General features: G+C 41.7%; 1 protein-coding gene across 2 annotated transcripts in view; it reads right to left on the reverse strand.

Moving 5' to 3' along the window:
• LOC125767863 (uncharacterized) overlaps positions 1-24,119 on the reverse strand; it is a 267,326-nt gene that overhangs the window by 196,260 nt on the left and 46,947 nt on the right. For both annotated transcript variants that reach the window (XM_049434793.1, XM_049434794.1), the window contains exon 3: positions 2,486-2,782. In XM_049434793.1, the coding sequence (XP_049290750.1) occupies positions 2,486-2,782 (297 nt within the window). The remainder of the gene's footprint in view (positions 1-2,485; positions 2,783-24,119) is intronic.

Consider the following 24,119-nt stretch of genomic DNA (forward strand, 5'->3'; position numbering starts at 1 on the left):
CATAAGACAGGTTCGACCTAATCAACACTTTACGCTTCATTATAGTAACGTTCTTTATAGCAACATTTACTATGGCAAAATCCTACGCAAATTTTTGACACTTGACCATATGGAAAACCTTTTAAGCTGAAAATTTTGTAAGAAAAAAATCAAGAGTTTTTTTTTGCTAGCTAAAAAGCTAACAAGTCTCTGAATACGTTTATTTCAGCCCTTTGCCTTGAAAGAACCAAAATGCCAACTGAGTTGTTAACTTTTATCGACAAGTTTATCCGATCACTGGCCGCATCCGTCTTAATGCCGTGTCCACACCAAATGCCACAGGAAGATCAAAGGTCCCGACGATGACGTTCCCAGAATCTGCCCCCGGCCCGGATCACCGGGTTCATCACCGTCGATCAGCACATTTTGTCAAACGGATCAAGCAACAATGCTGCATACCGCAAGGCGAACAATGCTGCTTGTAGTTTCGAATTCGCCCCTAAAAACATGTAGCATAGTGCGGTCGCATAAATGATGACACCATTGTTTGTGAGTGTACGGACAACCGATCGCATCGGTGTATCAGTGCATCGGTGCACATTTGCCGGCCCCCCTCCCAAAATGGCAGTCAAATAATGCGCAATCGACCGTCGGATGACCGATTGTTTTTGTTGCGTGCCAAGCACACTGTCTTGGTCTTGTGGCACGAGGACTTTGGAGGTGTTTGAAGGGCAAAAACAAAAAAAAACAAGCCTTAAAAATTTTACATCCACAAGATACAGATCGTTGAACTGCAGCTAAGAAAAGAGAATTCTTGTGTTTTTTATTCCACATGGAAAAACAAAAACTTTCCAACTAAACTTGAGTATAGTGCCGGATCTGCTTTGCAGAGCAAACTGTCAACGAAGCAGAGCTAGCGGGCGGACGAATAATGCTGCTATTATTTGCATAAATGCAGCAAAGACGACAAAGTCAACAGGCGCATGTTATCAGGCGACAAAAGCCACACACGCAAACGCTTCTTGCCTCCCTATCCAGTTCCACCGTGAACGAAGATGATGATGGATCGTCAGAGTGTGAGGTTCGTTTTTTTTTATTTTTAGGAAGATGTTAGTGATTCGTTGCGCTTATCTTCCAGACCATATCTGTACGACCTGTGCAAATATACAAACTTCAACTCGCGCGTACACTACGCGTATCTAAAGGTTCATTAATCTTAGCGACGTTCAGGCGTTTTGAATAAAAAAAACACAGAAACATACGCATCGTTCTTATTCTTAAGCATGCACTATGTTATATCGTTGGCAACATCAGAGAATGTAGATACAAAAAAAAGGAAGGAAAACTCATCATCTTTAAGAATGTGTTGAGAAATAATACATCAAATGCGACATCCCAACATACAACACAAAACATAAGAGTATGGCCCAAGAAAAAGCATGTTTCGTGCCAAGTTTCGTACTCACGAGACCTGGTAGCATCTTGTTTCGAAGACGATGAACTTTGCTTCCGCCGCTCCGAGACGCACCCGATCCACCAAGAAGGCGCTCGCAAAGGTGTGATAAGGAAACGTTCATTCACAACTAATGAATGCAAACGAACCGAAAAACACAGGTCGTGTTGTTTGAAGCTATTACAAAACCCATACTATGTAAACAAGATTACAGGAAATGTGCTTAGAGTGGGTAAAATTTCTCTTCAGTTTTAGCGAATTTTACATTGATTATTTTAATAAATCTTTGGATGAAAGGAGCTTAAAATTATTCCAATATTTTTTTTCATAAACAAAATACTTATAAAACCAATAACTTTAAAAAAAGATTAAATATTGCACATTTCGAAACACGTATTTCAACATCATTAAACTTTTAAATTTAATGCAGTTTTTAAGAATGTGCAAAACAAAAAGTCAAAACTTGCTCGGTTTTGCAGCACCAGTTCGAAGCGAAATAAAAATCGCTGACATTGTTTCACAAATGATCATATTTATTGGAAAATGTCTCCGATTGGAATGCTTTCCCACCTTGGCAAACTATTCCAGCCCCAACGCTATACGCCGGGATTCACATAAAATTCTTGTTCCACTCTGCCCAGGCTCAGCTAATGAGGACCCATTTCCTTGTCATGCTACTTTACGATACGGTCGATACGATCAAACTGACTGGTGGAGAGAAGAAAAAAACATACACCCAAACATGCCCAAAGGCGATTTCGCTATCATCGAGCTCCACCTTAAGCTGGGTGCGATTTGGAACTATGGCTACGGTCAGTGCGGCCATATCCGATGTTTCTATGAACTACTTTCGGACAGAAATGCCCAGTGTCTTCACTACACTCGAGCCACAGCAGCTGAGATGTGGCCTATTTCTTCACCGTTCTGCCCGCGGTGTGTGAGAGCGTTCGGAATTATGCAAATTACATAACCCACATATACGCCTGGACCGGGTGGAGAAAATCTAACCCCCCTCACTTGGCTTGGCAACTTTTCTTCCCCCCCGTGACTTACCTTGCCCCGTTGATAAGCGCATCGCAGCTCCCGGACGATATCGGTGCCCGGACGCAGGAAGTCACTCTCGAACCGCTCCAGATCGCCGTGAAACGTGCAGACGAGCAAATCGCGCGCCTGTCGGATCAACATCGGACGCGTGTGGTCCGCATAGTCCGGATACAGTGGCCCCAGGTAATGGTCGATCAGACTCTCGATGCTGCTGCTAACGCTACTGCCATGCGCCGATGATAAACCGTCCCGGGTTAGTGTAGCAAGCGGTCCCACCAAACCGCCCGGTAGCGCATCCGACTGTAGCTGAAACGAAAAATCGATCACGAAGCGGTTGAAAATATTGGTACGCAAAAAACCGGGTCTACATTGCTGCGGGGGCACTGTGTGACCGGTGTAGAAGAAATAAATAAACGCAACCATCACCCCATCAACTTCATCATTTATCACCGCGGGTTGAGGACGAATAATGCAGCCGGGGTTTGGGGTCTGAAAGGTTCAGGTTAAAATTTATGCACTCTGCCAATTCTGTCCGCGTATCCTTTAAGGGCTTGGCCGAGAAAATAAAAAAATAAAAACATCACAAACATCTTCAGCGATCAACGGACGCCACTACCGCCATACATTAACGTGTCATCGAACTTCGATGCCGCAAACAACACAAATCAACCGGTTGCTTTTACAAATGGAGCTAGGACTTTTCGCCGGTTGGTGCTCCGGTACAAAAAAAAAAAACAAGCAATTGAACTGAAATCAATTTCATGTCAAAGTCGAGTGGTGCGCGAAGGTGCTCCAATCGAGAACGGTTTCTGCAATGGAACGGGATCAGTTTTATTGCTGATATTACTCGACACCACATGTGCGCACCTTCGTCGGTGGTCCGGGCCCAGTTGATCCAGTGGTTTCGGATCCCTTCTCTGGAGTTTAAGAACATGTGTATGTGTGTGTATGTGTTTGTGCGTAAGGAAAGAATGTTGGGGGGATACAGACCCTTGGCAGTTTGTTTGCATTCCACAATTATTACAATGAGTCACACCCCGGTTAGGGGTGAGTTCTTGGACAAGATTGCTGGATGAAAGTAGGCTTTGTGTTGTATTTTTTAATGATATTTTTTCAGTTTTTGGTACTCTTTTGGTACCCTTTTGGTCTCTAGTTGTTCTAGCGAAAGTTTTAGAAAAGCCTTGGAGCAATGAATGGAATGAAGATGAAGAAAACGGTTGAGAAAAGGCCTTTTTCTGGATTCGTTTACAGGGTTTTTTTCATCATAAATTTTTGGATTTTTAGTTCATCATTAAGTGTTTTTCAATTTGGGAAAAAGTGTTTTCTATAACTAAGGAAATGAAGTGTCAATTAGTTGGAGTACGCCTAAGTAGTTTGGCCCCCAGGCCTGTAGAAAACGTCCAAAGCAGGCTTACAACCTTCCTACCATCAGTTCTTTCTGCTTCTTCTGCTTTTCAATGACACATCTCTTCTAGCTGATGAAAGTCGTAATTGACCACTAGGGATTTAAAATCGAGTTTTTGTATTTGTTTGAAGCATACTAGGATCAATTGTGGACATAGCCTTGACTAATTTAAATTTAACTCTACTACGTATATTTCCTGTGCGGATATCATATCACGGCCGAATAAACATATTCTCAAGGTACTTATTGAAGCATTGTCTCACAAAAATTTGAATCATTTTTTTTTCACTATCCACGGACCCCAAGATATTAAACCAACTCAATAAATATGATCGCAATATTCAAAATCTTATGAAAGATCTTCATAAATAAAAGAAATCTTCAAATAATTCAACATATTTTTAAGTTGCAGTAAATTTATTATACACGGCGTACCCTACCTTATCAATAAAAAAATACTCAAAATTGCTCAAAAACATACAAAGACCACGTTTGTTGTTATTCTACAATACCTTTGTAGAACATCTTATTTCCCTATGGCCTCAAAATTTCTCAAACCAATTTTGAGAAAATATTCGTTAATATAATAACTTTAAAAATATTATACTATTTATAAAATAAAATATTATTAAATATAAAATATTATATATTATACTTTACTATTGTTTTTTTAAAACTAAGCAAGCAGTTATATCTTTCGCATTTTTCACATCCGTAGAATCAATTTTTGAAGTTTATTGTCTTTTACTTATCAAGAAATTTTAGTTCATTATCTCTCATATTATTAAACACAAGTAAAACCAGTGGCGCTTCATGTTGAACATAAAGACGTCCAAATAATTTTATGTTCCATCCACATGCAAATGAGAACGAATCAAATCGAAGATACATTAAAAAAAAACAATCAAAAAAGTGCCAGTTAAGATTATCTTCCACAGGTCAACCGATCATCTCGATTCTCACCAAAAATGTTACAACTTCCTTTCTCTCCGTAGCGCTCAAAACTGTCATCGAAATCGGTAAAGATAAGGTCACAATTTATTTCCATCTCCATTCTTATTCTATTCTTTTGCACCCAACTCCAGAGCACTACAATGGGTTATCGTTACTGGGACCGACCGAATAATACGGACTATAAATTAAACTCACGGTATCTTTCATTTCGGCATTTCGAAACCCTGTCACTTCCGTTCCGTCTTTGCACGGTGCAGCATACGGGTGTAAAGACTTAACCCAATGCCTGACCCGCTTACCTGATGTTGATAACCTTTTTAGCGAACGCCCATTTTGGCGCACACGCAGACCGTGCGTGAGAAAATTGACCACAAAAATCTGCGTCTTGCGTGTTTGTATCGTGAATCGTGGTTAACAAATTTATCGGTTACTGATTTGTTTTTTTTTTTTTTTTGTTGTTGCGAGTAGAATACCATTTTTAGAATCATTAGGAACGCAACCCACAAAAACGCTACCATTGGGGCCGTAGCCAGGAGATGGGGGAAAGGGGAAATGAGTTTCCTTTCCGAGTCCCGTTAGCGAAACCGTACGCGTATGATGTGTAGAGAAAAAAATGGGTTCAACATTAAACGGGTGTCAAAAGCTTTGCCAAATATGGGCCCCGCTCAAGAATCTCACGTTCTTGGGGAGCGAGAAAAATCGAACCTTCCAATTATGTGCGGACGCGGTGGTACACCACCAGAACAAAACCATCCGACCAGGGTCAATGGTGATCTTTCGCAACTCGTAACTGTACCAACCGGCGCAAAGAGTCGGATCATCGGGTCTACCCACTTGGTCATGATCTTTAGCCGTCACCGAAGATGACAGGGCCCGAAAACGGTGCGAATGACGACTTTCATCGTCCAAAACTAGATCGATTGCTGTCAATCATGGCGCCCCAGGTTCTACATCCCTTGTGTTCACCTTGAACTTCTTGAACGTGAAAGAGGTGCGTGGGTGTGGGTGGGTGGCTGAAGAGTACTGGAAACCCATTGCGCAACAGACTCGAAAGACGGGGTAGAATTTTGAGCATTCTCACCCGCCGGCTACCAAAGCGTGGAACCTTGAGCGATCGAAAGTGAAAACCGCTCATTACACCAAGATTAAGCGTGCCACTGCGTGGTTCAGATGCTTTTGGAAGACGCGTGCGTTACACTGCACTTGGACATTTCGTCCAACCGTCCATAATCGTGGTATACCGTAATCCGTTCGGTAAAGAACAATTTACGTAGCTGGGGTTTATTTTATTATTTTGATTTTTTTTTTCTCTCTATTCTTCACTCCGGTAAATGGTAAACCTTCAAACCATGCAAACAACGGCGGAAAGACAATTCGACTTCGACGTCTGGATTGTTGCTATTCTTTACGTAATAATCTGCCATTACCCGATGACGTGCGCTGACCCTCAACAGATCCGATCGCAGTCGCAAGCCCTCTGGACTTCGCACGGTGCAAATCCGGATTTCGGAACCACCTTTCGGCGTCAGTGCGTTCCGACAGCACAGCAATACGTGCCATAATAAGGTGCTTCGTGCAAACCTATTTTTAAAGAAATCCAACCACCTCAGCCTAGAGTGTACACCTTACATCAAGGATACACCAGGTGTCAGGTTTGGAAAACTTGATCCGTGCTTTTGTTTTCGTTTTAAAAATGCAGAACAAAATCAGTAAAAGATAATTTACTCACAAAAAAAACAACAAAAATGGCCCCAACAAAATTGGCGCATTTCTTATTTATTACGAATTTTATGCACATCCAACTGAAAGGTACACCCATTATTATTGGGTTGATTGTTGCCCGAAAATTATACCGAACATTTCGATTTCCTTTCTTACGACAAACGGACGGCAACTTGCGCCCCCTAGCACAGGTAATGGTAATCTGATTTGGGGTGATTTCTTAACCTTTCACCCACCCACCCAATAAAGGCTTACGCTTTCTTTCCCTCGTTGTATGTAACACGATGCGAAATTAAAAGAATGTAATTTCGTAATAAAAATCAGCAACCATCGGCAATAAGTTACGAGCACGCTAAGTGGAACCGATGCAACTGTTACGAAGTGTTGGCAAATCGGGTACCGATCGATGGCTGTTTTTTTTACTTTATTGGTTTAATTTTATTGCAAACATGTTCTGCAACATAACCCTTTGGTTGCACTCTTCGTATATGCAAAAGCCACGGGCACTCGCAAACGTTGATCAGCGTTCTGATTATGCCGCTTTACATTTGCTGAGGATGAATTGGTTTAATTACAGTCGGTGTTCTGCGAATGGATGGATTAATTTCACTTTTTGTTGATGTTTTTTTTTCTGTGTGGTAAAATAATGATGCGGATGTTTACGAAAAGACAGATTTTTAACATCAGTAAGTTAGTAATCTATGCTCAAATTGCAGTATTGGATAATTAATAATAATTGGATAATGTAAAACCCTAGTCGAGAATTATCTCGACAATACGGCGTAGCCCGTAATACTCAATAAATAATAATAATAATTCAAAACAAAATAACACAAAAAATTCAAATCGAAGATTTGTAAACGCGCTCTCAATAAAATTTATGTTGTGTTTTCAATATTTTAAAATTCATTACTGAGAATAACACTACGTACGACAACACGAGCTGCAAGAGAAACTACTTTTGGGTTAAACTGTTTTTTATCACCATTTCCATTAAAGAGACTTTCAGTAACTAATTTAACAACCCTACCAAACAAATGCAACCGTCCACTTGCAGCAATCAATCTCCATCCTTAATCTCTCGAAGATGAATTACCTCCGCCTAGCTAATCACTTCATTATCTTCTCTTGTTTCTCATCACGTTTAGATGCGCAAGATTTCCACGCATGATAACGCAATCATGCATCCATCAATGAAGTGAACGTAGATGCAGATGAAGTTAGCTGCACAGTAAAATGAATTAATTGTAAAACGAATTAAAAAAAGCGCCATGCCACTAGCCGGGCGCGAACGAGCCCATTCTCATAAATCACCCTCCTAAGCTCGTGGTCCAGCGCATGTACAAGGAAGTGTTTGACAGTAAAAATAAAAAAAAACACGTGTCACCACCCACCGGGCGTACGCGGTGCCAACAGGAAGGAAGCTGTACTAAATGAAACCCAAAACCGGACGCACCCTCGTACGCTTATGATTAGTCCGTGGCGGGCGCTCCACACGGTTCAGCGAAGGAATCGGAAAGTTGTACATCAATAAAACCACTCCATTTGGCTTAATTGATGTTGGACAGTTTTATAAGTGTGTCAATAAATTTATGTGACAAGAAATTGGAAACCAATCGAGATATCGGGTCGGTCTGCATTCGAACGGGGAGATGTCCGGGTGAGATTGAAAGTTGCATGTAAGTTTGGGTGTGTGTTTTTTTTCTTATAAAGTTAGTTTTTCTTTTCACTTCGGCAGGGTTGTAGAAACCCGCAGCTATTGAGCTATTTTCTAGCCGTTTTCACCGTTTCTAATTCACCGGTCTACCACACAGCAGGGAAGTGTTGTTAGAAATTGTATCAAAAAATTGAAATTTATTAGATCACCCGCAGTGTATATGATGATTGGTGTAGAAATGGATATTTACTGGCTGAAATTTTTTATTTCCCAAGTGCAAAGGCCGTGTAAGAACAAAAATGAGCTTGAAAGAAATTGTTTAAATCTTATGGCGAGTACTCAGAAGAGAATGTCCTCATTCATTGAATTAGCACGAGGATTTGACGAGGAGAGCAACATTTAAGATCGGTGTTGTAGGGCTCAAAATTGGCACTATCCTTGAAGTATTTTTTTTACTCTACAGAACGTTGAAAAAACCAACTGAGTTTAGGGTACTCGATGACCTTACGTCAAAATTCCTTAGACTTCAACATTCTGAAAACACTGGAGGTTGTTTCCCTCTGATCTCTTAAAATTTTAACGAAATCTTAAGACAGCTTATTTGTTTGGATCGTTTAGAGAGATTTTGTTCTTAAAGGGAAACTTTCAAAATCATAAGACAAATATATTTCATATCTTGCTACATGTTTGATTTTCAATAAAATTTGATAAATTAACTTTTATGAGTGATAATTTATTGATTCATTGAATATTTATGTTTTATAACAAATTCTTGAATGATAAAATTTGGAGAAAACCAATGATTTGATTGCTACAACTGTATATTTCCCATAACTAAAATCATTTGATTTATCATTAACAATGTAAAATTGTTCGCTCCAATTTGTTATTTTTGCTTCTTGAAAGAGCCTGCAGGTTGCTCCTAAAATCAGACAATAATTGAACCTGTGGAAAACCTTGTTAACATAGAAAACATAAACATCTACAACGTTTGTTTAACTGATCGAAAACTAAACGATCAAACAAACGGAAAACATGATCAACGCACACAGTAAGAACGTCAAGTAGATCACATTGATTCTGCACCGCATTACCCAATCTGTTGTTTCACTGACTGCCTTAGCTGCCTTCTCGAAAACAAAACACATACAAAAAAAACTCCGAAACCATAAACCAAAACCAATCAATTCATCTAAAAATGGTCCTCAAAAATTTCCCAACGTTGCCACCCTTTCAGCAGCTCGTTGCACTGATTTATAACCCGTTGCTGGAGAGTGACTGCTCGATTACCGTGCCAGCCGGCATGTGGGTGGCGAAACCCTTCGAATAGAACAGACCCCTTTTCCTGTGCCTTCCTGTGTCTCCCGGTCACGCAGCACCTTCGGAAGGGTGGGTGAAGTGATCCGAAAGTGAGTGGCACGGGTCACACGGATTTCGGAACGCTCACTCTGTCACCCTGGACCACGCGCGACGACGGCGCCGGGCATGTGTCGTGAGTGTTGGCCACGGTTTCTGTCCCAGTACCGAACATCCACAAATAACGCGAGGGAGCAATAACAATGCATCTGACAAAACGGCAACCAAAAAAATACCCAACGAACGAACGAACGGTACAGTTTTCCTATTTGTTTATGCGCTAGCTTTATTGGTTTGGCTAGGGCTGAAGGCGAAAAGTGGGTCAGCAAATAGTTCAAAGTTTACTTTCAATTGGTTCGAAACGAGCCCCACATAAGGCGAATGTGCCTGAGCGCGGGAGGACAATCGCGGCCTGGGACACAGCATAAGGGCCGATTGATTTTGGGCCGATCCCTCTCGCGAGCTCTCTCTTTCCTTCCTTTTTAGACCACTACTTGGTATTGATTTGATTTGGCATCACCCGAAACGATTAACGATCGGGGCGCGCATCATCCCCAAAAACCAACATCGGTTGCTACATATTTGGGGATGTTTCATGCTTCTTCATCCCACTGGACATACGTCCGGTGACATTCCTGGTGTAGTCGGGGGCGGAACCTCGGGCACAGTTCGAATTGTTGTGCGGATCCCCCAAGATCAGGCCGGAAGAGAGCGTACCTAATTTGACATGTTTAGCCTTGAAGTCTCACGCACAGACATGACCATCGACATCGCCCAATCGGTCACCAATTTCCAAGGCATTTCACGAGAGCGCATAGTCCGGTAAGCGTGTACTGCGTGTGCTATGAAAACTGGGTCCATCGGTACAGATTTAGGGAAGATTTCATCAAATTAAATTGCATGATTTGTTTGATGTGGTTTATGAGGGGAACGAAAATCTGCAAACGGTCTTTCTGTAGACATTTCAAGTCAATTTCTACAGGTAGTAGCATTCACTATTAGAGGGAAAATTATAGAAAACGAAGTCGGGAAACTACCTATTTCACTTTCTTTTGCAATGCTCTTGAACTAGAAAACCTTCACCTTCACAGCGAAACATTCTCAGGCAGGAAAAGTGAATGTACTGGGAATGGAATGTGTGTCAACATACACGTCGGAGGATCATTCGTACAATGACAATTGCAAATTGCAGAAAAATGACAAATTTACGAGCATAAATTGATTGCTGAAAACTGTAGTAGTATTCAGGAACGGTAAGGATCTTCCGCTAAATGCTGTTTAGTTAGTTATAAGAGTTGCAAAATAACTAAAGTGAAGTTAATAAGAGATGTGAAAGATGAATTGAAACTCTGACAAACATTTAGGGATGAGTCCTTAAAGGTGTGCTTAAGATCTCACGAATATCCGATAAGCGATCCGTTTATAAATAATATAAACCAAAATGTCACCACATAATGAATATTGAAAATTCCTCAAACATTACCGCTTCTTCGACAACCTACACATGCCTCAAGAAGATACACAGGAATGTACACATTATCCAATATCTTCATTCGAGCTATTCAACGGCAGCTAGTTTTGAAGCTTTCTGATATGAAGGTGAAGATCTCTAACTACAAGTTCTTGGATAGTTTATGTAGGTCTGTCACCAGGGCAAAAATTATGTATATTTTTATTGACTTGCAATAAACCAGCTTACAGGGATTCATATTATACAATGAACCAAAGATCCTTAGTGTACACAGAAGTACTTTTACAGTATCACTTTAAGTAGTCTACTCAAACTATTCAAAACGTTTAATTCACATTTACATCATTTCTGTGTCTCTCTTCGCCTAAAGTAAAGTATATTGGTAAAAGTAAGTATATCCTACCCCAATGTTTGCTCGTATATCCGTAGTAAGTTTATCCTAAACGATCGGTAATAAAGTCCTTAAATATTCACTGTAACCTTTATACGTACTCCCATTTTCGTTTTATCGCTTCAATTTGAAAGGCGTTTTAAGTCGCTTAATACTCGGTTTTCATCAAACTCATAAAGTATTTCTAGTACTGCAACGAAATGATTATAAAAAGGTGGCAGCATTGTGTTTCTACTTAAACTTTTTTTAAAGCAACTCTCATTATCCAATATTTTGGGATGTTTTTCATAAAGTTACAAAAACAGATTATTATTTGAGCTTTTTGGTGTACATTTCCCTTCAATATGTCACATAAAAAAAAGTTCTCCTGCTATTTATAGCCGAATGCTTTGACCCAATTTAATTTCGACTTTAAAATGTCACTGTTTAACTTCACTATCTCAGCTAGATATAACAATCACAACCCCTTACCGGCACTCAAGATTAGAAGCATTACCGATCTTTAATTAAGGTACAAGTGGGGGAAAACGATAAAAACAGCATTCTAACTAAGCCTTAGTTTCATTTTCTTCATTCACGAAAGAAAATCATTCACCCTATTCATGTTTCTTGCTTCCACCCGTTAAGCACATATGTATGCGCAACAAGTCCCATCAATTAATCTACACCACAAGGAACATAGATGAATCAAATCTACCCAAAACGGTACGGACGGAAACGGCTGCAATTAATTAAGCAATTTAACGTACGCTTTGGTATAGATCATTTATGTACTTGGGCAAGGGAGGCGATCACGGTGAAAGAAAGTACATTTGAGAAGGAAGGAACGATAGAGGGAAACCCCATGTGGAAACCCTATGAGTGACAAACTAAGCAGCCGTCAGTGGTATCATCTCTGCCTGTACAGTGCCTTACGTACGGTAACTCATCTTATCAACGATCGTAATGACGCTCCAGTCCTTCCTTCGGTATGCTAAGCAACCATACCTGTGGCGCAATCGTCGTAGAACGAAACTGCTTTGCGACCCCCCTTTTGGTTGACTGTTCCACGTGCATCGTCCCGTGGCGAAGACTTTGGGGCACGGCATTAAAGGGAGACCTACTGATTAGGCCGTCGCGATGGTTGTTGGATTGAAAGATCGTCGCTTTGTGATAGGTTGCGTGCCGAAGTTGACTGTATTAAAAAAAAGATATACACGCGCTGCAACCTCTAACTCTGCTCCATTGGCAAACGGGCGGAAGATCACATCTCAAGTTGGTTCGGGTGGTGTTTTATGTGGTTTCCATCCCGAACCTTACGTGCACACCAATATTGCACGTTGCACGGATGAGTTCGTTCATGAAGGCAAGCAATAATAACACAACTACCACAGCTACAGTCCTGGCATTCGCACGAGTGCTTTAGTACTATTAAGTTTTATGTTTATGTGCGCGAAGGTTCTGACCTGTCTGCCGCTTACCTAAGTGCTAAGCAGCAGAAGAAGAGCCTTCACACAAGGCGGTGTGTAGTGCAGTGGAGTTTGTGATGCGTTTGATATGAGGCACACGATTACATGGCGGTGTGGTATTCATATCGCGCAAAGTTGTAACCGAAAAGAACAGCGAAAGAAAAAACAAACCACATCGAGTGCCAATAAATTTCCCATGAAAGTGCTTCTTTTTTCTTCCTCCGAACCGGCACAAATGTGCCACGTGCACGCAGTCGATTAACCTCTCACAGAATAAAATTTATTACCTTCGTAACATTCACTCAGCTGTAGCTGCTGTAACGGGAGAAGGAACCGATCTTGCCGTGATTTGATTTCGAATGCAACAAAACACGAAAAAAAAAGAAACGAGCGAAAACGGTGGCAACTTACCGAACATTAAAATGGCCATTTTCTACCGCAATACGCGCACAATCCCTCGTTCAATCACAATGTAAACAAACGATTACAAACAAGACTTTCGCTAGCTGTTGGGGTGGGTTGGATTCATTCATTAGGCAAAGTAACTGCCAAACCCGAAATTCAACGCGACTCGGCTGAGATTGATAATTTATGTCCTTCGCTGTGTGTATTTGCTAACGCATCTTCTCAGAAACGATTTTTTTTTTCTTTTGCGCTATTGCGCCTCAAAGCGCCTAGACATGGGGCGAAAAGTCACAATCGCATATTGCGCCACCGAAAAGGGGTTGTTAATTGCACAACCGAATGCAGTTTCACCCCTACAGCGGGAGGGATGGGTGCAATTGATACACTGCGCATCCCGTACAATTTACGTTCAAAAAGGGATAAAAAGGGGTTGCGACCCTGTTCGCGGACTCCGGCTAGGGTGACAGTGGAAACGCTTATTAACTTACCGCTCACACTTTACACAGCCGGTCGAGTTATTTAACTTATTTTATAATAAAAAAATGGCCCATTCAAAGGGCAACAACGTACTGTGGTCACGTGTTACCGGAACGGAGAGAGAGTGAGAGAGAAATTACAGGGTGTTGAATTTTTTTATTTGATTAGGACACCGACCACATCGCCGCCGTGCTTCCTTGCGGTAAGGCTCGTGTTTTTATTTATTCAGCGATAATAATTTCGCACCACCATCGTTCAGTGGAAAGATTTATACCTTTCTTTTAATTCAATGTTTGTTTTGACAGGAAGTGAGATTGTTTACGTCACTGCCATCGTTTGCTAGCGGTGGGAAATGTTGCTCATTTTAGGATAATACCCCCCATGAGGCTTAGGCTTAAGCGAGATACACTCGGATATTCCAAAAAAAAGGATTTTTGAAACGTTTTACTATTAATAAAATAATATAACCAAATTATTGAGGTTTTTGAGCGACTTTTACTTTGGGAGAACTATAAAAAACTAGTTTATGGTAATCAATCGTGTTTCTGCAAATATTTTTTTTTTTTAGAATTATTCATAGAGCTCGACTTGTTGAGCCGTCATTTTGATTTAAGGCAATTTGAAATAAATTATTTTAAAAAAAAAACGTTTAACGAGGAATTGCAATATAAACTAAGCGTCAAATTGCACTCTGTTCCGATTTTTTTTCAATAACATTGGATTTAACTTAAAAAATCAAGCGAAAACCAAAAATCAAGTCAAACGCTTCAACCTAAAGGCTAATTGAATAATATTTCTTCAGCGAAAACCAATAATTCCAAATTCCACCAAATAAACGCAAGACAAACACACAACACAATCTCAAGCTTAATTAAGACCTAACACTGTTTATTGAATCACCAAAATATGCATTCTAATTACATCATCATTCGTCTAAAGCCTACCGAAAGGGGGCCAAATTATCATACTGATTACAAGCTTGCCTAGCGTTCCCCCCGTCATTACACCGAAAGTGTGAATTTTTTCACTCACCAAATATTATGAACCCTCCCCATCACCGAGCACATTGGGTAAGAAACGACCTTCTGTTGACACAATAAAAACAATCCATCATAGGCCGGTACGGCATTTAAAACCTCCCCAAAATCGAACCGACATTCAACTGACATAAGAAGAGAAGAAAAAAAAACACTGAATCAAAACAAACACCGCCTTATCATTAAAAGACAATAAAACGAAAAACCTGGACGACAATAAACGGAAGAGACAAACCCAGGGAATTGCGAATTACGTTTCGGGTGTGTTGGTACGGTGCCCTTTTTGGCACCAAATAAAAGGGTTTTGCTCTGTTCGCCAGACACACATTTTAATGACAGTTTGCATTGATGTATTGAACAAAAGGCACAAACAAACAAAAAAGGAAACCGAGAGGCAGAAACGAATATTCCGCAAAATAAAACTATCCAACCGGAAGATTACGGAAAGCCACAACATTTCAAACCTTGCCGCAAGCCGTGTGTGAGAAAGATGTTCGAAATGTCGACCAATGTTTACCAGACACCAGTCATCCCCAGACACCCTTCGTTGAGGAGCAGGCACCGCATGATCGGAAGCACCGAAGTCGATCAAGCAGAAGAAAAACGAAGGAAAAAAAAACCCACCACGACACCCCATGATCCAGATTGAAAACCGTTCGATTGCGATTTCGTAATGCAATGTGTGGCGGAAATTTCGCGCCAGTGAAATAAAGTGCAATTTCTTGCGCTTTCCCTCCGGCGGCTACGCTTATATCGGGTTCGGTACGATGTTGGCCCTCACTCAAAATCCCAGCGATCACAAAGCTGATCCACTGTTACAGCCTGAAACTGAACCACATCATACACACGCGCGCGCGCGCCGCTCTGCTTTAGCATGAAATTTATACAAGAAATCTGAATTTTGTCTTGTCCTCGGTATGACACAACACGCGCGGCAAACAAACAAAAACCCGGACCCAATTTCTGCACCGAGCGCGTTGCAGATCTGTGCGCACCCGTACTGAGCAGGAGATAGATGGGAAAAAGCAGCAACTATTATGCTACATCCACCCCCAAACATCAACGAACCCGCCTGCCCTGGGTTGGTGGGTTTTCTTTGCCCGAATTTGCCCACCCATCACAGTATGCCCTATTCTCATCCCGCTTATGCAACGCCAAAATCGGCACATTCGTCTGTTAATCCCATCGGATCGCTCGGTACATTGCTTCTCTGGAATTCCAAAAAACCCATTCCTGAACCGGCTGCCAGAAACCGATCGGGCCTCAGGATCTCGGGTACGTTCGGGTACGGAAAAATTAGTTTCACGTTTACTAATTTAATTTGCATATTTCATGAGATGAACCCACCGCAAGCTCGTGTTTTGTCGGCTTGCACTTTCTTTCATTCGTGGACGATACGCGCGCTGGAGTTCGGGAGTTTTGTGATGATAAAGCAAACAAAAAAAAACCCGCCAGAACAGAAGCAAAATGACTGTGGCACGGCACGGCAAGTGTAGCACCGTGGGCCGGTGTATGCCGTTTGATTTGGTGAGCAACAATTTAAACGGACCAACGACAACGGATGCTACACAATTTTTTTTTTGGTCTTTCCTTTCGAAGATTCCACGCGGGTAACGGTTGCTATTACGGTTTGCTAAAAAGGAAATGATGATGAAGATGGGAAAAATTGAATTCTTGGGAATATGTGATTTTTTTTTTGTAACGTTCGAATGATTTTAAATACCTACTTGTTAAATTTTAACAAATGTTTGAACTCCCTATTGACGATATGAATTTTTCATGAAGATGAGCCAACTTTTTTTGCTGTAACTTTGGGATTTGCCCTAAGAACTTAAGTTCCAAGGAAAGGAAAATTTACGCTACCATTCATTATAACTTGCTGACTACACATCTTCGTTCAATTTAGTTTTTTTTTTTTGCTCGGTTAGAGACCCTGGCCGTAACAAGACTTATTTTACCACGTAGCAGGATATTCAGTCCATGCTATGGGGAGACGGTCTGGATGGGATTTGAACCCCAGTCCTGCCGTGTGGGTCAGCGCCGTTTATCACATGTACCACCGAGCCGCCCCAATTTAGTTTTCAAAAATTGCATAAATAATTTAAGATGTATTTTGAAAAATTAAACAGCTATTAAGCAGACAATTGTACATATTTTTTGTAATTTAGCTTTCCACCATCTCATTGAAAATATTTTCCTAAAAATACCTCAAGAAAAGTTTGCGTTTTGCTCGATCATTTAAGTCGCCACTTACGACCACCATGCATTTGCACCCTCGCATACACACATGAATATCAACCTGACGCAGACCTTGTCGACATGTCGATAAATTGTTTTTGCAAACCCCAGCCTTATGAGCACGCCACGAGCAAACAACAGCAAGGCAGCAAAACACCACAAAACGCAGGAATGCAACAACCGCAACGGGAAACTGCAACAACTGGTTGCCACTTGTCATCCTACCGATCAGCATTGGGGCTTTAATCCTCCCACGCGAAATGCGACTATCGAAATAAGCCTTCCGAACTCAACATCTTCGTGGGACGGGCTTGGCCAGCCGGTTCAATTTTCAAATCGATGCGGATCGATCTATACAATCTGGCAGCAAGAATGTTGCCTTCCCGAAAAAAAACTCCTTAGTGTCAGTATTTAACTAGCGCAAGAGTGTGTATTAGTGGGGGCAGCAGAGCACAGAGTGTTCTCCCGCTGGGACCGGTGACGACGACAACGGCAATCGACGGTGGCGATCGTTCAGGTCGCGATATCGCCGATCATGTGATTTTTCACTTCCCTACTCGTCTGCAACCTGCCTGCCGGCTAAAGAGAAGCATTACCGAAGGGAAAAATACAGCGGGAAAAAAATGTAGCATCACACACATATATGCATTGCAATCGCCACTACCACCACCAACCGGTATCAGATGTATGTTGCAAAATGTAAAACATCGCCACAACACTCTTGCACATCGATCGCATAAATCGCAAACGCGTTCCCTTTCTCGGGAGGAAGAGGGAGGTTTTATCCCCGTCGGGAGTTTGGAAAGAAGTTAAAGCGAGCAGCAGAGTTGTGTGCAGAAAAACAAACGCGAGAAAAAAGCCCCAGTTACTTCACTCCCTATCTCTTCGATGCTACAACGGGTAATGTTCAACAGCGCATTGGTTAAAAGTGGTTAGTTTAGACGCTTTCCTTGCTGTTATAATTAGTTGGCCACCCCAAAAAACACCCGCGAAACACGATCGAACTTTAGGGAATTCGAAAAGCACTCCTGTGGCTATTCCTTCAAACTCCCAACGCACCTCGCTTCACTTTCTCCACACGGAGCACTCCGCCGTATGCCAAATCTTGCCCCACAAAACGGTACCGAAACTAAGGTTCCATCCGTCCAGGCCGCGTTTCGCTTTCGTTCGAAAGTTACACCAGAGCAAAAACAGAATTATGGATCTGCCATAATTGACTCAACACTTTCGCTATTAACCATTCGTCACCTTTCGGGACAGCGACCGTTACGTTACTGGCTTTACCGGGCATTACTTCCCGGACGACAACAGCGCACAGCGGCAAAAGATAAACCCCCCCCCCCCCCCCCGAAAGGATGCTAAAAGTAGCACCCTTGCCCCAAAAACCGGCTACCGACTTTGGTGTCGGCAAGGTTCCAAAACACGAGCACTGGAGCGGAAAGTGCATATAAAACATGATGAAACAAAAGCTCCCAGCTGGACACGTAGAACTCGCAACCGAACATCAAGCCGCAATTAAATTACAATAAAAATCATCACAAACCATTCGCTGCGACAAAGTGAAATCGAAAGCAACCTGCTCCAAAAACGGGCATTTTCTCAGTGCAATCAACCGCCTTTTGGGGGGTCGGGAATTGTCTAGATGCAGCACCGATGCACTGTAGCAGAAGCGACCGTACTCATTATAAAATCAGGTTCATCATCATACGCACCCTCCTCGAGCTGTAGGTCGACGCAAAAACATCCGTCGCGGGTTTTTTTGGGACACGGAAAGAAAGCTGTAGCCGTCCTGTGTGTACACGCACCGTTATGGTACCGCTTAAGCGTAGAAAGAAGAACACAACTACGCACGTTACTCAGTTTTTTTGCCACATTTACATGCGGAACTGTATCAATTACACGAATTTTTGTTGCCCTTCGATTTTTGATTGAGTCTTCCGAATCCATCACATGCTCCAAAAAAGGATAACTGCCTGGTGCAACAAGTCACTCATCCATTCGTCCAACACACAACAGAAGTAGTAGTAGCATGTGCGCACATGTGGTAAAACAGTACCAAATTGGTGCAGTTGCAGTTGCTACCTGTATCGTGACCATACGTGGACAATGGGCGGGGCAGAAGCCGGCGGCCAGGTTGTTTTACCGCCACCCATTATGGGTCAAGATCAACCGTTTCGCGCTGTTGTACCGTTTCTGTTTGCGAACCGTATATGACACACGTGTCTGGTGAAGGAGTTGGCAGTGGAATGTACAGTCTGCTCGGAATTGTGGAGAAAAAAAATAACCGGCCGGTTCGATCATGCCACACTATCCGATGGTGGCTGTGTTCGCGTGCACTTACAAAAGACAGTGGACAGCATAATGGTATGCACATGTCATGAGCGTACATGATGGCTTGCACAGAACCGATACGTGTAGGTGCATAGCGTGTATGATACGTTTGATTAGATACCTGTTGCTATTAGAATGTTCACCAAATCAACCACTTAAGCAACGACATAAATCCTACAGCAATGTCTGGACGTAAAGAATTTCAGTAGGTGTACAAACTACATATTACAGTCCGACAGTTACACTGAATTTCCTGGTTCTTGGTATAAAATGGAAAAAATATCCTTAACAGAGGTTTTTTATCTTATAGTTTAATCTTTGTTTCAGTTTACCAGGGAATTTGAATTCCACTGATAAATCCAGAATCATTTTAGGATAACGTTCAAGTTAAGCTAGAATGCTTCCAAGTAATTCTAGAATCTTGCTGACTTTCTAGAATTTTTGTTAATTTCTATTCAAATTTCTCTCGACGGGCACACCTCCTACTAAGACTGAGGAGTTACTTTCATTTTCCGAATCAAAGATCTTATTCAAGAATTAATTCTTAATCTTAAGAAGGTATCTGTCAAAATAAACAAGGATATGTCATGCTATCTCCATCAACTCAAATATTATAAACTGATGTTATCTTAAGCGATCGTTTCGATGTAATTTTTTGAAAAAAAGTTGAAAACCACGTATAGAAAAATAAATATAAAATAATTTACTGTTGAAACAAACACATATTAGAGAGAAGATTAAATTTATTTATTTTTATCCAAGCGACAAACTCACAAGTCGTGCAAAATCATTTTTTATATCTATTGATCACCGCTTATTGAAGAACAGTTTTGACAAGATTAAGACAATATCATAATAGCGCAAAAGATGCTAATCCGAAACATCGATGCAAATATTTCCCTACCCCCACACAAAGGAAAACAAAAACTTTCGCCCGTTCAACGACCCACCAATCGATGACAACGGGTTCGAGTCGAACGTTTTCATCGCTTTGCCGTATCGACAAATCAAAAACCACTCTCCGTCCCACAGGTGTGATATCGCATCGTTCCCAGTCGCGGCTGCACGAATTGTAACATTTTGCGCCTGCCCAAAAGCACCCTTCTTTCGCCCGGAAGAAAAGTGAAACACAAAACACCCCATACAAGGGAGACCTCCCAATGATGGAAAACCACCCGGCGCTACCCGCACATCGGAATGGGGAAACCCGCGAAACAGGAAGATCGTCTCGGTTTCTAATGGTTTGTTACCTTTGGCTGTATAGTGTTCCGAAACGAGAATAGTGTCCCTTTTGTGAGTGTGTTTTTATTCTTTTTTTTTGCGCTAACTTAAAACGTGTTAAAAGCCGTGCATTGTTCCGCTGGCACACGATTACCCATTGACCCAGTCACGAGTTTTGCACGCAATCTGGCGCGTCGCCCAGTGTGCGCCGTCGATGTTTGGAACCCACCTACTCGGCGAGATTCCACCACCAAGATACACACACACACACCAGGTTCGTTGACATTGGAAACGATTTTTGGAATCGTCGGCGCCTTCACAGATGCGGTGTAACCAACGCGTGAGGGAGGAGACCGGCGTGCATTAAATGATTGAACGGAACCGATAACGACAACGGTGTGTGCGCCGAATCGCGAATACCTTTTGTCCGAGATTTTCGATTTCATTTTGGGTGGGCGTACAGAGACATGGTTTTACTTTCGATGTTTCCCACACACCAACACACAGCTGGACACATGCTGTTTCGGACTGCACTTTCCCACCACTGCTACCTCGGACCAAGTACCAATCGTTCTGAAGTGGGCATCTCGAGAAGATCTCATTTCCACGGTGCCGCAGCTCACATCAGCTCAAGTGCATTCTGCTGCAGATGTAGCAATAAATCGATCGAATCAGGGCCATGTTTGGACAAGCGTGTACGGATACTCAATCGGTTTTACATTTCCGCTACGATGTTGTTGGGCTGGTGGAATTGGACGAGTGAGTGACCGTCAATAGACATCTCTCATCGTGAAAGTGCCGTCCAGCGTGCGCGACACGCTAATCAGTGGCGCGTTCCTTCGAGTGGTACACTGTCTGGAAAGCGTCAAAAGATGAGAGATTTTTTTGCTTTAAATAACCGGAAATAGGTCAGTTTTGAAAGGGTCATCTGCTTCGCCCGTTTACCATGATCGTACTTTGCGCTGGACGGCATTTTTCATTTTAGTGCAAAGTACAACAGTCGATCGTGCGACTCATCTTCAAATGTAACGGAGAATGGTTCGATTGCAACCACACCAATGCATCGGATTTTTCACCTCATTTGCTCAAACATGTTCTCAAATGAGAAAATATGAACCATCGTCCAATGAGGATTTTTTTTTCAATGAAATTTCTATGCACTCGAGAGAAGTGCCTCGAATTGCATAATTATCACAAAACAACATGTAGCGTCATCTTACTACTAGCTCAGTGGTCGGCAAACTTTTTGGAGCAAAAACAACAATAAAACCATTTACTAATAAATATGTAAATAGTTTACGGCTTGAGCATAATAATTATTTGTTTTTTCAATGGATTCAAAAACATTGAAGAATTAAGGAATGACGATGATTGGATTCTCTTTAGGAAAATTGGAAAAACTAATAACTATTAAGAAGTCGATTTAGTTCTTATAGTCGATCTTATAGTTCTATTAGTCGATACGGATGCATAAGCCTAAGGTATCTGAGACAGTTGATCGTATCAGATTTAGAAGGATCATTAACACTCATTATATTTAATGAAAATTTCTACAATTTGAAGAATTATCTGCCAATTTCCATCAATCTTCAATATGGTTCTAATTCAGCAACAATTTTCGATATGTGTATTTACATTTGTCGACCACTGTAACTTCACTGGAACTCCATCATCATGCTGCGATGTTGTTAAATATTTTTATAACACCTAAATCCACTTAACACGCATTCAGAACAAACGCCATTTCCACTTCATCGGTGCAAAGTTTTACAACACGATCCCTGATTCGTGGGGTGCAATCGATCCATCCGCATTTTTATTCCTCCTGTTGCTCAAACACACCGCCACAGGCTTTGGTGTTGCAAAATGGGATGAAACATTGGAAAAGGAATTTTCTCTCTGACAAACCACCAGTCGTTAGTGACAGTTAAGTACCCGTGGAACGTATGATCTATTGCATCGAAACGACATTCCACAGGGTGGAAAATCTAACAGAAAAAATGGGTTTCAAACAGCCGACACCATTGACGCTATTGATGGCTTAACAACGTGTGGATTTCTATTTCACGCCGATCACGACTCAACTTTGTTTTATATTTTATTGGTGCCACATACGATACCCGCCTGATCGCTTCGTTCTCTCAACCTCGCATCTACATAAGAAGTCTCCGAAAGGGGACGAGATAATCCTCCCTATCCCACCGGTAGATGCAGTGAACAGTGCCAAGATCTTTAGGCCAAATTTTCACCCGTTTTGTGGCAGGCGAAAACTATAATTGCTGCATGTGGTGCAGTTACTGCACAAAACCCAAACCGGTACGATGATCGATAATGTAACGATCGGCAAAGACACAGCCAACAAGAGCAGTATAATCCATACACCTCTAGTGGTACGCTATACGAGGACGGGGGAAAACACTTACACAAAACCCATCAAATACGGACGAGCTGGTAAGGGTCGCAATATCACAAAGAAATCAGTAAAACTGTGTCGCCAAAGGGTGCAATGTGTATGATTTACAGACAACAGCATTCGTTTTCTACTCTCTATCTTTCTCCCTCTCCGTTCCCCTTACACCCCCCTTGCCTTCTACACTGACCCCAACCAGCTCACGTTTCGTTCTCGATCTTTGCTCGATTCGTATCCACCACCGTTAAAACACACGCCCGCTACACCCTCGGGGGTTCGGGTGCTGGTCCGTAAAGGGTTTTACGGGTGTTTCTGTTCTCCCCATACTGTGCCTCTTGTTTTGGCATTTAAGATGCTAGCAAAATCGATTAATAAGCGAACGAAGGAAAATAATAACAATAATAGTATGTCAATAAGGGCTAAAAACAATCATCAGGAAACGGTGAGAAAACTTACCATGCTACCAACCAGACGGAACCGGGTACGGATTTTCCCCTTCGGGAGCGGGAGTTGGAAAAGCAAAATAAAACTACGGAAGGGAAAACAAACACTAAACCGACGGCAATTCGAGCAAAAGCAGTTTCACAGCAAATGCTACCACAATTGGGCGATCACCTTCGGTGGCGATTTATGGGATTTGCACTTAAATCCCTGCGATGAAGCGATATTGCTGGGAAAAGGCAAATATTAATTTTCATTTGCATGCTACGACTTGCTACGAGTGTAATGTTTAGCTTATTTATGAGCTTTAAATTGATTCTACCCGTTTATTGGCGATTATCTGAGAAATATTTCTATATGCTCCGTTTGTCTTAGAAACGCTGAGCTATATGAGAAATATTCTGCAATGTAATGTAATTGATAATATAATTTATAAATCTAGAGCCAATAAAACAGAAGATAACTGTTATATAAGATTACCACTAGAGGTGTACAAGAATGGATCGTGGGAACTGTTTCCAAATTAGTTCCAAAGCATTTCCAAGAATCTCTCAAAATGTCCATGTTCACGTCTGTCACACTGCACTCGATTTTCGGTTGGTTAGTGTAAAACCCATTGAGTTTTGTACATAAATATCAGTTTCACATTCAAAAACACAACCAAAAGAGCTTTAATTCT

Source organism: Anopheles funestus, chromosome 3RL (assembly GCF_943734845.2).
Source record: "Anopheles funestus chromosome 3RL, idAnoFuneDA-416_04, whole genome shotgun sequence".
NCBI classification, from domain to species: domain Eukaryota; kingdom Metazoa; phylum Arthropoda; class Insecta; order Diptera; family Culicidae; genus Anopheles; species Anopheles funestus.